The sequence below is a fragment of the Melitaea cinxia genome, chromosome 16, assembly GCF_905220565.1.
Source record: "Melitaea cinxia chromosome 16, ilMelCinx1.1, whole genome shotgun sequence".
Lineage (NCBI taxonomy): Eukaryota > Metazoa > Arthropoda > Insecta > Lepidoptera > Nymphalidae > Melitaea > Melitaea cinxia.
Window position 1 is genome coordinate 11,074,409 of NC_059409.1, and position 17,640 is coordinate 11,092,048.

Below are 17,640 nucleotides of genomic sequence, written 5' to 3' on the forward strand. Positions count from 1 at the left end.
TATAATTGAAATAAAAAAACTCTATTCTTCAGGGCTCATTGAAAAAAAAAACTGTCATTTGCCAACATTTTCATTCTTAACCGCCTTCCAAAAAAGAAGGCGATCCTCAATTCGATTGTATTTTTTTATGTATGTTACATCAGAATTTTTGACTGGGTGGACCGATTTCGATGAATTTTACTTTAATTGAAAGGTATTGCGTGTCATGTAATTCCAATTAAATTTTATTGATATCTGACAAGACTTTTTAGAGTTATATCTAATAATGCGTATTTACTTGACTATTTTTTCGTCGACCTACGTTGTATTAAACTACATAACTTTTCACTGGGTTATCGATTTTGATGATTCTTACTTTAGTCGAAAGCTAATACTTGTCATGTAGTCTTATTTGATCGATATTTAATGATTACTTTTTGAGTAATCTTTAATAGTGCGTATTTACTTAGCTATTTTTTTGTCCACTTAAGTTGTACTACTTGTCGATGTAATTGAAGGGGTTTTGAAAGAATTTAGCCACCCCCTTTCTTCCCATGGGTGTCGTAAGAGGCAACTAAGGAATAAAAAAGTTTGACTACCACCTTGGAACTATTGAAGCCGACCGATGACTGAAATTTATTATTATTTGTAATCGCGATAATTTCCAGCGATGCGTTCTATTTGAACTTTTGCCTCTTCAATTAGTTTAGTATTACTTACGCCATCTATTTATTACTAAGACAAACAAATGAGTGTTTGAAAAGCATGCGCTGAAAACGTTATTACTCTCAAGGCAAATTCTATTATACTCAAAGGTATTAAAGCGTATTTCACAATAACATGTTTGCGCTTGCGCTGTAGAAGTGATTTGAAGTGGCGTTTGACAGACGCTATCGAACAAGAGTCAATGCAATCCAAATAGAAATATTATTTGTATGTTTAAAAAATAAACGGAGGGTTCAAGTAATGCGCAAGAAATGAAATCTGAAGGTAAATGATTTTTATTTAATTTGATGTGTTGCATAGATTAATATTTAGTGTTACTGTGCTGGTAATATTTATAAACCAATGTGTATTTCTAAGGTTATAGAAATTTTTGTTAATTTATCATCACATTATATGTAAACCTTATTTAAAAAATTAATATTTATGTATAAAAGGGCAGTAAGAGCCCGTTAATGTTCCACTGCAATCTGTAGATAAGCTTCTTTGCTTCGATACAGATCTTAATCTTTAACCAAGAGAAGGATGAAGCAGGTCTACACTGGATTGGCCAACTTTCCTGGGTGCTTAAAATTTCTTAAAATACAATTCATACATAGTCATGTTTTCTTAATTTTTTCAAAGGTAACGCGCAAAAGATAATACATTAATGTAAATTTAACTTATTAATTAATCTACTTGAAGACCAAGCAGTGCTACTTAGGATTTTAAAATAATTTATTAATCTTAATATGTACATGTAATTAATCTGAAATTATTGTTACGAAAATATAAATAGCACCCAGACATTTTTGAAATATCTGTTAATCACAGACGTTGTCACTTTTCGCGCTTAATGTGCGAAGTGTAACCAGAGCTTTGTGATGAATAAAGGAATTCGTGACCCGTGTATAGTGTGCATTGTAATCGCATAGGATTAGGGTGTTATCGGGTGATAATATGGTGGGCAGGCAGCCGACATTTATTTGTGACACACGATCACTTTAGTGCAAAATTATTAATCTTGTTTATATTATTTTAAAACCATCATAATATTATTTTAGACTTATTTATTCCATTTTAAGAAACTAACATAAAATATATCATATGTTATGAAAAACCAAAACAAAAAAACAAGTCACGAATTTAGAGTCGTAATGTTTATAACTCCTTCCGGTGTCTATCAAACTACGTTGAATTTTATTACACTGAATGTTCAGTTTCATTTAATATTTTATTATTTATTAATTATTTAATAATTTCATATAATGTAATAGTTTCGTTGAATTGATATATTAATGCATGTTACATTACATTACATACAAAAAATCGTCTCACAATGTTTGTGGTCGCACTCCTCTGAAACGGCTCGATCGATTTTTATGAAAAATTTTGTGTATATTTGTCAGGTATGAGAATACGGTCGTAATTTATATTTCACACAAATTTAAACTACGCGTTTTCCAGTCAAAAAGACGGGATAAGGTCTTTCAAGTCAGCTAGTATTAATATATAAATAAATATAAGAGATCTATTCTACTTTTTCGTGTGTATCAAATGACATCGCTTGTGACGGACACCATGGCATACGGGGCGCACTTGTCACCGCGAACGCATAATTTGTCCTCCATTACGGCTTCATTTTATACACTGTACTCTATTATAAAGAGGGGTCCGATTAAAGACCAGTCTCGTCTTTCTGCAGAACAACTGTTCAGTTTGATCGAGGGGACGAAAATAAATTATTCATACGACGTATTGAAAGTACATTGTAATAGATTTTTTAAAGGGTACTCTTAAGACACCTGTTTTTGTTATTGACTAAAGTTACAGAGACGTTAATGTAATAGAGTAATTAGTATTGTAATTTAGTTATTCTTTATTTGATTTTAAATTATGTTCTAGCGAATTTTCGGACGATTGCATCGCCATATATGATTTGTAATGAGATAAACTTAACCTGAGGAAGTTTGTATATTGTACTAGCTGACCCAGCCACGCGTTACCCAGTTTTTTACTAATTCTTTTGATACAATCAAATTAATATTTTATAAATTCGTGATATGATTGGTCAAATATATTATAAGCATGAAAATATATGTAAATTCTATACTCAAATGCGCTATCTATAATCTAGGAATAGAAATATGGTGCCACCTATCGAATATCTATGTAACTTGTTGCTAAGCCACCATCCATTAGGATTTTACAGAACTAACGGACAAATACACACTAAAGTCGTATAATAAACATTTAATTTGCAAATACACACTAAAGTAAAACAAATATCGAGATCAATTATTGAGATATCAACTATCCTATCTCCCAAGTTGGGATAAAATTACACATGCATTTAAAATTTCATGAAAATTGGTTCAGTAGCTTCGGAGTTTATTGCTAACATACATCGTGACACGGAGCTTATATATATATAGATTGTAGTCATTGACAGTCTTGCAATTTTAGAAATTATAATAATTTTATAATATATTAATTTAAAATAAGGAATAAAAAATAGGCTCCCTTAAAAACGTTGTTGTATATTATTTTCTACGTAGAATCGAAACATTATATAAAATAGTTGTAGACACCAGTAATTAGAATAGACTGAAATCTAGTTTTTTGCTTTTTTTTGAACGCTACAAATGTTATGCAGGGTACTTGTGAAATGAGGTGTGAATATTGCTTCTCCGCGGGATGTACTCTACCCCGCGGACCGTAGCCCCATGGGGCTACGGTCCCATCTGTCCACCGTCCCTACCCTTTATGTTCCAGTGCCCCTCAATCACAGGTATAAGCGCCGATCTTGAATGTTGCTTTGTCTAGTTATTTGCCAATTGTCGATTTAATTGAGGACGTGTGGCGTTGGTTTTGGAAGCTTTGTGTGATTTTAGAGTAAATAAGACGAATTTTTTTGCTGATAATGTTATTTTTAAAATAATTCTGCTGTGACTATTAGAATTTGCATCATATTTTGCGAAAAGTTTCGTGTAATACATTTCGTTCTATGTAACACGTATTAATTCAATAGACAATTTTAAGGATGCTTAACTAAACTTTTTAATAGATAAATACTTATAAATGCCATATAACTTAACAGTAGCTTTTTTGTATTGACACTTAAATTGTTAAAAATGTTCTACGTACTAGCAATCTCTATGTACTAGCAATAAGCCTGTAAATACTAAAATTTGTCCACGACAACTAATAAAAGTCATCATTGTTCCAGTATATCTCGTTATTCTGTTAAACGGATTGGCGTCCTGCATGCGGCGCGGACCGCACCACCCGCACGGGCAGCTGCCGGTCGACCAGAAACATCACCACTACAAGCCGAGGTCTTCGAAGTCATTGACAAGTGACACACAACTATTACACGATACTAAGTGAGTAGTGATAAGACTGCTTTTTAGTTTTTTAATTTTAATTATTTATATTTATCTTTTTAATTTTCTATCTTCTGAAAAATGAAAGTCTAAATGTATATTGCCATGCGCTAAACTAGACAACGGTTGGGTCAATTCAATCCGATTAATTTAATTTATTAATATTTTTGAGAAGGTTCATATGAAGTGAAAAATAGTGAAAATTTTCCCAGAAAGTTGAATATTTTTCGAAAACTGTTGCGAATATTTTAACTTGAGTTTTGAGTTTGCAAAACAGGATAACTTATTTTTGGTTAGCTGATAAAGATGATGTGATGTTTGTATGCTTGTATTGATGTTACTGGTCATATTATTTATATTTAAAAGCGATTATTTACTATGTTATTCTTTACTAACTGCACCCCTTAAGAGTCACCCAATAATCATGTGAGGCTCGGGGGGGGGGGGGGTTTGGCAAAAATCACGGAACATCTCAAGTTGGGAGGATGTGTGCAGAGACATCGCATGTATCGTTTATTTTTTTCGTCAAACGCGAGCTTTCTAAATCGAAAAGCGGCGTGAAGTATGATCTTGACGAAGAAATGTTGTAGAAAGTCTTGCAAATCCGTGGTTCGAGGACAATGTAGATTAAATATGTTCATGTACTAGTATGTTTTTCGCACGATTACACCATTCCCTTAAAATTATCTTTATGCCAGTCAAAAACAAGCTGCAACCTTTCTGTCTAGACATTTATCATGGTCCCTAATTTCAGAATAAAATTAGATGGTATTTGATACCTCTATTAAAATATAATTTTCTAAAAATCTTCTTTCTTTCTTTCTTTTTGATTCTTTGTAGGTACTAAATATACACGTAATTTTGGGTGTGGGTTGGCTAGTATTAAACGTCACCACGTATCACCAAGAGGAGGGGGGGGGGGGGGGCAAATGAAGAAAAAAGCATCATCACGTGATAAGTGCAAGGTCCCTTATTACGTCCGCGATGGCCTTGGTCCTTTTAATTTTAGGATAAATCTCTAATAATATGTAGGACAATTTAATACGAGGCGTGCGTTCAAATAATTGTGTAAATTGTACTCCAAATTCAGGGTTTCCAGTTATTTGTTAAAATACTGAGGGACTGAGGGTTACGGTATATACAATTTCTAAGCTAATATGCCAAATATTTTTTAAGAGATTTTGGGGTAATTTTTAAATTATATCCCACCTATTAAAAACTTGATTTTGGATTCTTTGATGAATTGCAATTTTTACACTTTTGGAATCGTCCCCTCACCCGAGAGAATTGAGCTAAATTCGGCGGTAAAATGTATCCACAGTGTATATAATAAAATCATGCTCAGTTTCAGTTAAAACTACTTAATACCACTTTTACTGTGATGTGCGGCCCAGACACAGAACAACATAAATAATTGTGTTTGCTCGCAAACGAAAAAAAACTGACTTCAATTACATCGACGAGTATTACATATTTATTTATTATTATACATTATTATACAGCGTAGATCGACAAAATAATAGTCAAGTAACTACGCGTTATCAAAGATTACTCAAAAAGTAGTTATCAGATCTCGATAAAATTTATATGTGACCACATGATAAATACCAGCTTTCGATTAAATTAAAAATTATAAAAATCGGTACATCCAGTAAAAAGTTATTGCACATTTTCTAGAGTTTCCCTCAATTTCTCTGAGATCATATCATCAGATCCTGGTTTACTTATCATGGTACTAAACTAGGGATATCCCCTTTTTAACAAAAAAAGAATTATTCAAATCGGTACATCCAGTAAGAAGTTATGCGGTATAATACAACGTAGGTCGACGAAAAAAGCGTCAAGTAAAAACGCATTATTAGATATAACTCGAAAAGTAGTTGTTAGATCTCAAATAAATTTAAATGGGACCAATTGGCACACACCACCTTTCGATTAAAACAAAATTTGTCGAAATCGGTCCACACGGTCAAAAGTTCTGATGTAACATACATAAAAAAAACAGTCGAATTGAGAACCTCCTCCTTTTTTGGAAGTCGGTTAAAAAGAGTGATACTCCAACAACCTTTTGAAATACATTCAGTATAGGCAATTGAATCTATTATTAGTAATTGTTGTCTTATAGGCATTTTGAATATGACTGACTAGTCGAGCCGTTGATCAATTGGTTTAATTCGAATTGAGAACCTCCTCCTTTTTTGGAAGTCGGTTAAAAAATACTGTAAAAAGCACCTATAACTTACAATTCAATTTTATAAAATCCCGTAAAGAATGCAATAGTAATTGTTAAATATATTTCATATTTTTAAGACATTTAGAAGAGGATTCAAAAGTTCTGTCACCGGAAGATATATCTAACATGACACCAGAAGAATTAGAGTTCCACTATTTCTCCGCTCATGATTACGACCGAAATTCAAAACTGGATGGATTGGAAATGTTGAAGGTAATAAGATTCCGAATTACGTCTTAAAACAGAAGAATTAAAAAATCAATAGATAAACAAATATTTTAACAAATATATTTTTTTAAATTCCTAGACTACAAATTATCAGTTTTTAATATTTTTAATTGAAGTGATGATCTATATATTATCATGTTGCTGAAAACTCTTTATCGCGAAGATTATTATTACCGGTTTTTATTTCTATATTTTCTTAATAAGTAATGGTTAATTGGTTACAGGCAGTGTACCATACGATGGAACACGAAGCTTCCGATCCAGACAGTGACGAATCGATAGAGTCAGAAGCAAAGAAATTTAATATTTACATTGGTTTGTATTATTTTATTAATAAGTATAGTGTTTACTTACTCCACAAGTAAACACTCCACAAGTGTGTACTTGTGGATGCCTATGTCCAGCAGTGGACTGCAATAGGCTGATGCGTGCGTGCGTGCGTGCGTATTAATAAGCTGATATAAAAAGGATTATAATGAAATTTATTAACACTAAATGTTTTTAGGTTATGTCACAATAGGAATATGCGGAATATATTATACTATTCAATAGTTAAGATTGAGCACTGGGATAACATAACTGATGAGAACATTTAAAAAAATAATTTAAACTTTCACAGTCACAAAATTTTACATAGCGTTACGTATAAGTTTTTGATTGATTCAGCCTGTAACATCCCACTGCTGGGTCTAGGCTTACTTTACTATGTAGCAATAGGGTAATTATTATATGGTAGTAGTAGGTCTTAATTAAAAATAACTATTTCATTTTCAGCTTTAGTAGATAGGACTCTGGAGTCAGATGACAGCGACGGTGATGGGTATATTTCGTACTCAGAGTATCGCGCTGCACGTCTCAACAGCAGTCCCGATAGAACTCCGAGAGTTATTATGTCTGAGAAGTCTCCATCGTAATTTTGTACGTAATATAATTATTATAATACTTGTAGAGTAGCTTTGAATAAAATATAGCGTATGTGGTATGTCAAGTTTTGAAGTGAGTGGCTCTAACAACTTGGCAGCTCCATTGATTCTAGGTTGAAAGATTTAGGGCTAAAGGCGATTATACGCCGGCACACCTGACGGATCATGTGATAATGATACTTTAATAGCAAAATAGTTATAATATTTATTTCTACAATAAGGCAGAAAAGAGAAAACTAGACCCAAAACAAGAACGTATTGAAATCGACATTTGTAGTATGCCTATGTCTCGCACTAAAAAATATAATTCCTAATTCCGTGGAAAATTCGTGATGAACAGTAGAATCTTAGTTTGTTTGATTATCCTCTTACTAGTTATCTATATGTATATTCTAAAGTTTATTGTAATCAGTTCATAAATTCTTCAACGCATTTATTTATCTGTCCTTACACTCGTAGTTACATGATTGCAGTATAACGCAATTTTAAGCAACGAGATGCTGCAACTTGTCATGGTACGGTTACGAATTTCGGTGACGGGGCCGGGCCTTATACTCCGTAATACAAATTTGATAGTGTTTCAAAACAAGTCAAGCTTTATACAAAAATTACGTAATAAATGTACTGAACTAAATCAGCCTTTAACGTTTTACTACTAAAAGGTCTCTTTTCAAAAGATAATAATAATATATAATAATGGTATGACGTAGGCAAATAAAATATCTATAACTATTAATATAATGCTAATAATTAATTATATTTATTTGACTTAAGAAAACATTGACAGTATATTGCCAAGTAAATGGCGATAATTTAAGATGTATCTTAACTGATAATATCAATAAAATTATTGAAGGTGACTCCTTAAGAAACGATAAAAAGTACGTGGTATCAAAAATAATGTGGAGACAGATAGAAATATGTGTTGGGCCACAGATATTTGTTATATTTTTATGTATTATGTTAATCGTTATTAAGGAGTAAACTCCACTTTTTAACTTTAGATTTATTATATTTGTCTTATAGGTCTAGGCTACCAAGAAGCGCTATGTGCATTTGTAGCGCGTCTGGCAGGGCAGCCCGCGCTCGCCCCAAGCTACAGCCTCTTTGATCCCGTTCGAAATGTCATCGTAGGGCTCCAAGTCGACGCGGTTACTGGAATCATAAAAATGATAATAATTGAAGTAATTACTAAAATATTTTACTCAGTTGGTACATGTGTATTTTTTGTATGAATGGTTTTGTAAATATGTAAGTCGTTCTATATATGATGAACTTTATTAAATACGTATCATAATGTACAAATCTGTTCAAAGATTTTTAAACATTTTTTAAACCTTGTACTTTCTTATGAAAGCGAGATTCGCACAGATGAAAAGAAGGCTTTCAAAATATGTTCTCGGATATTACATAAGTTCAAATAGTGCTTCAATGAGTCTAAGCGGAGATTTATAAACGAAAAAAAACTGTAACAATTATTATTGACCTATTAGCTAAACTGTAATGAAAACAATATAGATTACCCTTGAAATAATTTAGTTCCTTCCAACAAAAGTTCTGCACCAGATGAGTACAGGGCCGCTTGTTGAGGTTTCTGACAAGACAACCGGTAGAGGCAACCGTAGTCTTGGCTCTGCTGCCCGGCGAGGTAGCTCAGGTATAACATAATTTCATCTTCCGTCAGATACGTAACATTTTTGTTATCTAGTACAAGCAAACATAATCTAGTTAACTAAAATTTTTAATCACCGAATTTTATGTATACGTGTATCTTACGAATAACTGAACTAAATTGGATAATTCCTTTCTTTGTATTTCTCATTGTCAGCACACGACTTTTATAAAATAAAACAAAGGGGAAAAGATATTTGTATTAACCCAAAAAAGACGTGGAGGTCCAAAGTTCGCCGGGTCAGCTAGCGTAAATAGCTATCTGTAAATACCGTAATAGAAAACAAGCTTTACATTTTCCTTAAAACAATTTCGGTTAATTTAAAAAAAAATCGGACATTTAAAGAGGGCATATAGATATGTATAAATAACTTCGATTTGTAAACTTTTATCGCAAACATATTTATTTTTAAAACATTTTTTGTACACAATATTATTGTCCATTACTATCAATTGAAAGCTGTTGGTCATTTGGGTGGTAGAGTCCACAGACGGTCAGATAATCCGCTAGCAATAGGATTACGTTTAGGATGGACGCCGGACACGACAAACGCATCACAGACTATAGGATTAACCATAAGTACCCTTACTGGACGTTAGTGTAAAAAATGTAGTAGCTGTGTTCGAATAAAAATGGAACGAGTTAACAGTACATAGATGTCAGAATGCGTCTGCCAATCGTAAGCCAAGTTTGGTTCAGATTAACAAGGTGGCACGCGCAGACGCAGATGTGTTAGAAGCTTCCGTTCATATCACTTAAATAGTCTTAAATTTTATGAAGTCAGTAAAAACAATTTGCCTGTTGGCAAATTAACATGAAAATACTTTAAAATTATCTTTTACTTTTAAACTTACTGTCGTGATGATCATAACTAAGTGCATTATTAAGAACACTGATCGTTAAAAACTATAATACGATATATACCTTTGTTTGATCATTGTTCCTTACTTTTTTTATGAATTCTGTATTAAGTGTACAACAAATAATAAGCTATTAGAAAAATAATGAATATTTTGTCTTTTGTATAAATAATAGAGTTTAAATAAAAGTCTAAATTACTTTCTTCAATAAACTTATAATTCATTATCATCATCATCATTACTACAGCCTATTGCAGTCCACTGCTGGACATAGGCCTCCACAAGTTATGTGTGTTACCCATAGTCACCACGCTGGGCAGGCGGGTTGGTAATAATAATAACTTATAATTACATATTACATAATTGCGTGTATATTGATGAAAAAAGTAAAAAATATGTTGAGTAAAAAAAGAAAAAAGGATAAAACATTACCGTCTAAACTCCTTGCGTAGTAGTTCCCTTTCCAAGCGCCGGCACCGAAGAAACCCGCAGCTAATATCAACGCTTTGAGTACGATGAGTATCACTAAGTTTGTCAAATTTAAACTTAGGACCTGAAAATAAATATTACATGCAAATACGTATATTCTACACTTGAAAATCATTACCCACATTGTCGTATTATGCGGTAGTTTATTTTTGTACGTTATTAAGTTATTTTTTAACTAAAATTAGTGTTAGACGATTTTTTTTTATCCAGAAGCACAGATAAGAAACTCATAGTGTAAAAACAAGAATAAAGCAAGAAAATACACAACATTAGTAAAAATCAGATATGTACTTTTAAATAGACCGATCTACACCAAAAGTGTAAGGCTTAGGTTCTTAACTCTTGAACTAAAAATTGGATGATACCCCATTTTGTGTATTTGCTATAGTCAATGACTCATAATTTATATATTTTTAAAATTAGGAAACGTTTAGTCACATATGAATCATTCTAAAACTGCTTTGTCAAATCTTATCTCTGTCAAACTCGAATGGAATGCGTGCGATTTGAAATTGTATGTGCGATACGAACCTGCGACATGCAGTCAAAACCAACCTGGCTACTCCCAGTGGACCTGGCTATGAAGTCTTTAGCTAGGCTTGACATGACTTGACCTCCAGTCCCGCTCAGGAAATTTCCAGCAGTATCGAGGAACGAGGATCTTCCGTAGCTAGAAGTATCATTGGTGTCGACATCGTATCTGCTGACTACTTCTGGAGTCTTGAAGGCGGTCGCTTGCGTTTCTTTAGGTAAAAAGGCACTGGAGTCGTAGTTCTTAGGATACATCTTCTTTGCGTATTGCGGTGATGAGTAGGCCCCGGAATGTTCCGTGGAAGCAACGACAGTGACCAGCAGGAGTAAGTAGATTACAACCATTTTGGGACGCGGATAGAAGACGACTGGAAGGAAACAGGTAGCGTAGCTGTGGGTTTTGCGACGGTCGTTGTATTTCGCTATTTTATCTTTTCCAACTCGCTTTTGTTTATTGCACGCACGATGACATCCCTTAATGGAGCCATTGTTGCTGCGCTTAAGAGGCGGCTCTTTTTTGTTCCAAATATTTTCCGTAGATATTACATTTTTAAGTATATATTTTTTGTATTATGAATTTAAAAAAAAATTGGGGATTTTAAAGGCTTTAGATTATAAGGGGGAGATTTTAGTGGTAAATTTCATGTTTTTAAATTAATATTCCCTTGTTTAATAAATATAAAAACTTAGATGATATTGATTAAAATCTAAAATAATATTGCAAAACTTAACCCTATATAGTTTGTGAAAGTCGATTAGAGGTATTATGGTTTTTAATTTTTTAAATATTAGTATTATTTAGTTGCTGGCCTTAAAATGTTATAATAAAAACATGCGGTTTACATGGAAGCAGTGGCGATAATCATAGGAAGGCGTCAAAGACAACGACGGCATGTCGATTTTGTTCCGTAATAGTTGCCACCGTAACGAAAATTTGGTAATGAGGCGATGACATAAGATTTAGTTCTTTGTTATGTATTGATTTTTTCCGTTTACACGGTAAGATATCGATTGTGAGCAATGTCCTATTACATAGAGATATAATTTTTTAAAGTTATGCTTTCAGAAAGCGTGTTTGGTAGGTATGCAGTTTTTTATAGGTGTTTTAATCATTTTTTTACAATGTAATAAGAGTGAGTAAATAAATATGTAGGTACTAAAAGTTATGAGGTATAAATACAACGTATGTCGACGATAAAATAGACAAGTAAATACGCATTACTAGACATAACTCGAAAAGTAATTATCAGATCTCGATTAAATTTAAATGGGACCACATGACAAACACTGAATTTCGATTAAAAAAAGAATCATCGGAATCGGCCCAACCAGTTAGAATTTCTGAGGTAACATACATAAAATATACAGTCGAATTGAAAATCTCTTTTTTTTAAACTCGGATAAAAGGACAATATTCAATTGAGTGAAAGTATGATTCTTGCAATGAATTGACGTAAAGAGCCAATTTTCTCTCTGGTTGACTTCGAAAGGTATGTATTAATTTTAAACAATATAATAACCCTATCTTCTATATAAATAAAAATGAATAGCTGAAATGTATATACGCGCACACCTTCCGAACGATCGCGACAAATTGAATAATTCTTATTTTGGTTCGTTTCTGCCTGGACAAGGTTTGTGTAAAAGAAAATTAAAAAAATTATTGCGCAAAAGAATAAAAAAACCGACTTCAATTACATCGGCAAGTAACACAACGTAAGTAGACGAAAAAATAGTCAAATAAATACGCACTATTAGATATAAGTCGCGTTGGCGCACCGGTCACAGCCATGGATTGTACCATGGCCATACAGGTGTTTGCCGTGGTCTGTTTGTGCAGTCCTTGTGGGTCTCCCCACCGTGCCTCGGAGAGCACGTTAAGCCGTCGGTCCCGGTTGTTACTATGTACACCTGATAGCGATCGTTACTCATAGTAGGGAATATATCCGCCAACCCGCATTGGAGCAGCGTGGTGGATTAAGCTCTGATCCTTCTCTTACATGGGAAAGAGGCCTATGCCCAGTAGTGGGATATTACAGGCTGAAGCGATGAGTGATCTAGTTTTCCCGCCTTGATTTCTGGCTTTGTCTTACTAATATAATTTTTGAATACCTACTCGTATAATCTAACATTATAGGTATTAACAATTTAACAAAGAAAATTTGTAGATTGTAGGATGTTTATATTAGAAGCTTTTAATGATAAAAATAAACATGTCGTACATTACTTGCCTACTGTCAATTTGAAAGGGTGCTAGGGTTTTTTTTTGTAAAATATTTGTGAAGTCGTTTATGCTTCCTTTTTGAATATCAATTGTTGATCTGTTAATCGAAATAGCAATATAGAAATTATATTTACAATTCGAAAAATATAAAGGTATATTAACAAAATAATGAAAAACCTTCAGTATATATAAACGTAAAGACTACAATAATTTTTTAAACTAATACATTTATTGAAATTCTGAAAAATAGAGCTATTGTGGTGTCCCTTAATTACATCTTATACACACATATTTCGTCGATATCTACAGTTTTAAGAGTCACTGGTTAGACAATAAAGTTTAGACATACTCTGACAAGCATGTAGCACGCGTTATGTCATGAGTTTAATACACTCGTTCTACTTCCCTAAAATAAAGGCATTGTTCCATGGTAAACTTACTTACTGATTAAGTGACATTATTCGTTGTACCTACTATATAAAACAGTTTTGCAATTGTATTTAAATGTTCATTATTTGTGCTCCAGTTTTTTGAACGAAATTAACTAACCGTTTCAATAAGTATTGTATGTTTATTGCGATATGTCTTCGTCGATTAAAAAGCAATTTTATGTATTTTTGTATGATATTAAAAACACACCAACAATGGTTTCAATCACAATTAGTCACACATATTGTGTCCTATATTTATTTAAAGACTTTATATCTACCACAAGTTAATAATCTGACTTGTTGGGAGATGCTCATACACATAATGTGATAAAATTTGAGTGAATCTGCTGTAAAGACAAACTGCTGTTTACGTAGAGTTATTAAAATTTGTGTCTTACTTCGATAAGTGTATTTTTAATTTTTAATCGTACGTAATGAACGTGAACGTATATGGTTGGATCGGGAACAGAGACTCGGATTTTTTCGGGTGTTGAAATTCTGAAGAAAGGGCTAAAGTAACTGCTGCTGCTAAGTAACACATGACATGCTTTGATTAGTAATCTTTCTTCCTGCATTATCATTTTTCCAATAAATACAACATTAAAGTTGTCATATTATGTTTTTTTTTTTAAATGGGAAATGAGCCACTGTTTACCGGTACTGGTCTACCGTGACTCGACCCTATAGTACACAATGACTCTAACAGTACACAGTGGCTCGGTAATTTAATATTAAATTAAAATTGTCATTTATATTCAGTTATGTGTATTTATTTAAGTCAAAATCGTCCTTTAATATTATATAATATTAATTCACCAACATTAGTCACATTAAAAGTTATAATATCTAATCACTTAAGTTCAACATTAACACTTGAGATCTTTTTAACTGACTTTTTTTTTGAGGTCTTTCTAACATAGTTACTTTGTTTTTCGGGATCTGAAGTCATAGTAGACTCGTGAGTACATATATTAGAATTAAGAGTACTTTATTGTTACGAATTATATCCGAAAATATTTAGGTTTTTAGTTTGTTTTTCCGACACAAGATGTCGCTGTTATAACTACAGCTATGTCATCTATTAACGAATTGTTGTACTAAATATTAGTAAAACAGATCCAGATAGCGTTGACTTTAAGTTCTTTACATATTTAAACATACTGCGCATAGATGTCGCTTTCATGATAAAGATACAATGAATTGAAATAAAATTTGTATAGGTAGGTGGGTATTTAAAAATGTTTGGTACATTTAAATTTATGACAGTCTAAATTTTTAGGTTAATTGGGTTACAATTTAAAAACATTACAAAGATCACAATACAGCAACAAAATAGTTTTATGAATATAATTTGGGCATATTTAATGCATACGTGAGTTGTTCGTATCAGTATTCAAAAAAGTATATAAAGAGGTAAAATTTAATCAAATTACGTGAACAAATTTTTTTGGAGATAAAAATAAAAACCAAAAAGTTAGTTTTTGGATTTTTTTACAAGTCATTGAAGTTATGTGAAAAAGTGCAAAGACAAAAGTTGTAGAGCTTTTTATTACCTACAACTATGCGCTTAAATTTTTTTCGATACGACTCGTAGTTTTGCCGGAAATCGTGACAAACCGTTTTCATACAAGCTGTTCCCGCTCGCCGTTCGCAGTTATTGTTCAGTTCGCAGTGTTATAAAATAAATACATTTCTAAAATAAAAGTAGCCTAAGTTACTTCTTACAACTTCAGCTGAGCCGCTTTTTTTAGCTTTCAGAGATTAGCTGGAACAAACAGACAGACACAGACAGACAGACAAAAATTGTAAAAAATGTTATTTTGATATACTCGTATGTACCGTGTATACCTACATCCATATGCTTTAATTAAAAAGCGGTTATTTTAATATTACGAACAGACACTCCAATTTTATTTATTTGTACCTATAGATTATTCTTAACACTTCATATCAATTATATGATGAGATATGTTGTCTACCACACTTCAATTAAATTTTATTGTATAATAACATTTTAAGACCCGAGAACTCGCATGAAGTTATTCCTTAAACTACTTAGGTACCTTTGAACAAAATTTATAGCACTATTTTTTAGCGAACGAGGTAAAAAATACTTTTGATAATTAGAAACATTATCGTTGTATTCTACTATAAAACGGTAAAATTATATCAAAATCTTATACTATTAAACGAGCAATTCTTGTATATATATATATAATCTGAATCTCGGAAACGGCTCCAACGATTTCCATAAAATTTAGTATATAGGAGGTTTCGGGGGAGATAAATCCATCTAACTAGGATTCATTTTTAGAAAATGACGTTTTATCCCTGTTTTTAGGGAGTGAAAAAATAGCTACAATATCGTTAGAATACGAAGGTAAATTTCGCTATTGTCATTAAAGTTGTAATAGCTCGGTGGGAAATCGGCCGGTCGGGATCACCCGAGGAGATCATGGTTCCAATCCTAATGTCCCTGATCAATTATTTTTTTCCTTTTTTTTTAATTGCACTCTTTATTTTAAAAAAAATATTATTCATATTTTATAAATATGTAATTCGAATTTAAATATGAATTCCAAAAAACACGATTTACTAAAAATACCGAGCTAAGCTCGGTCACCCAGGTACTGTAATTTAAATATAGAATTTATATAAAGAGTGATAACGTTTTAGTATTTTATATCAGGTAACATTATATATTTTCACTATCCCTTTCACAAAAGGTTAATTACATTCCTTTAAAGGCACGTAACCACTTGATAACTTTCCATTAATGCTGAAATCATATTTTAAAAATTGTGTTGCTCGCAAACGAAAAAATATCATCTTCAATTTACATTGACAAGTAATATAACGTAGGTAGTCGAAAAAATAGCCAATTAAAACGCATTATTAAAATAGCAAGATAGGTAGTTCAAAAGTATTCGTCAGATATTCGATCACACGGAAAGCACCAGTTATCGATTAAAAAAAAAAACAAGCAGTAAAAGTTAAAATGGGAAAATATTTGATGAAGGTAAATTTAACATAGTCTTTATATACACAATACGTAAAAACCCTTGCGTAGCAGAAACATGAAAAAGATAACAGAAAAATTATTAACGACCTACGATTATTATTTATGATGAGACTTTTCTTTTATTCTCGGTTTTACCACTGTAGTATGAAGGAAGAAAATATTTTCTTGTATGTATTTACTTTTTGTGATTGAATTTCGTGAAAAAATCTATTGAGGTAGCTTTTGATGCGTAGATATAGCCTATCTTTCTTAATATATTTAGATTTATTTTTGTTGCTGTCCAGAATCCTAAGGAATAAAGATATTATAACACTTTTTGACTAATTACTAGGAAATTATCATAATATTATTAATATTACAACTAAATTAAACAGTAAAACGTAATATGAATAACTGGAAATTGCGTTTAAAATAAAAAAAAATATCTTTCTAACTTTTGAGAATTGTAAAGATGTTTAGTACTACATCTATATAAATAAAAAGTAAAATTAAAATTTTTAAAAACCCCCGACACAGAATTTTTTTTTCCAAAAACTATCAAATAATATTCCAAACCTATTATAATTATTATCGTCACATATATTATGTAAGTTCAAATATTATTATTTTCCAAGCGTCGTCACGTCGGGGGACCGCTAAAGTTTATAAAGTATTTTTCCAACAACAGCTATAATTAATTGTTACGAATTACATTGAGCGATCTAGTTTCATGCATAGTCTACGCTCTACGTAATGACTATAACTGTTTTTCTCACTTAGCGATTCAAGATCCTCGCTCGACCTATTAAGGAACCATCTCGCTCTCGAAATGAAAAAGTGCATATGTGATATTCAAGAGGACGGTAAACTGTAAGGTTCTTCTGGCTTAGAGCCCACGCAGGAACACCGGGCATTGAACGAGCGGACGAACTAGCCAAGAAGGCAGCACTAACGAATAAGTCGGCCCCCGACTACGACCAA

General features: G+C 32.2%; 2 protein-coding genes across 2 annotated transcripts in view; one reads left to right on the top strand and one right to left on the bottom strand.

Annotated features, from left to right (window-relative positions):
• LOC123660928 (multiple coagulation factor deficiency protein 2 homolog) overlaps positions 1–8,760 on the top strand; it is a 36,050-nt gene extending 27,290 nt beyond the window's left edge. The window contains exons 2-6 of the mRNA XM_045595948.1: positions 3,832–4,067; positions 6,378–6,513; positions 6,753–6,843; positions 7,303–7,446; positions 8,478–8,760. Of these exons, the coding sequence (XP_045451904.1) occupies positions 3,832–4,067; positions 6,378–6,513; positions 6,753–6,843; positions 7,303–7,442 (603 nt within the window). The 3' untranslated portion in view covers positions 7,443–7,446; positions 8,478–8,760. The remainder of the gene's footprint in view (positions 1–3,831; positions 4,068–6,377; positions 6,514–6,752; positions 6,844–7,302; positions 7,447–8,477) is intronic.
• LOC123661114 lies at positions 8,457–11,348 on the bottom strand. The gene is made up of 4 exons (XM_045596110.1): positions 11,028–11,348; positions 10,416–10,536; positions 8,975–9,155; positions 8,457–8,606 (listed from the first exon to the last, which is right to left on the bottom strand). Exons 1-4 carry the CDS (start codon positions 11,346–11,348, stop codon positions 8,498–8,500), a joined length of 732 nt encoding a protein of 243 aa, XP_045452066.1. The 3' UTR covers positions 8,457–8,497.
• Between the last annotated feature and the right edge of the window lie 6,292 nt (positions 11,349–17,640).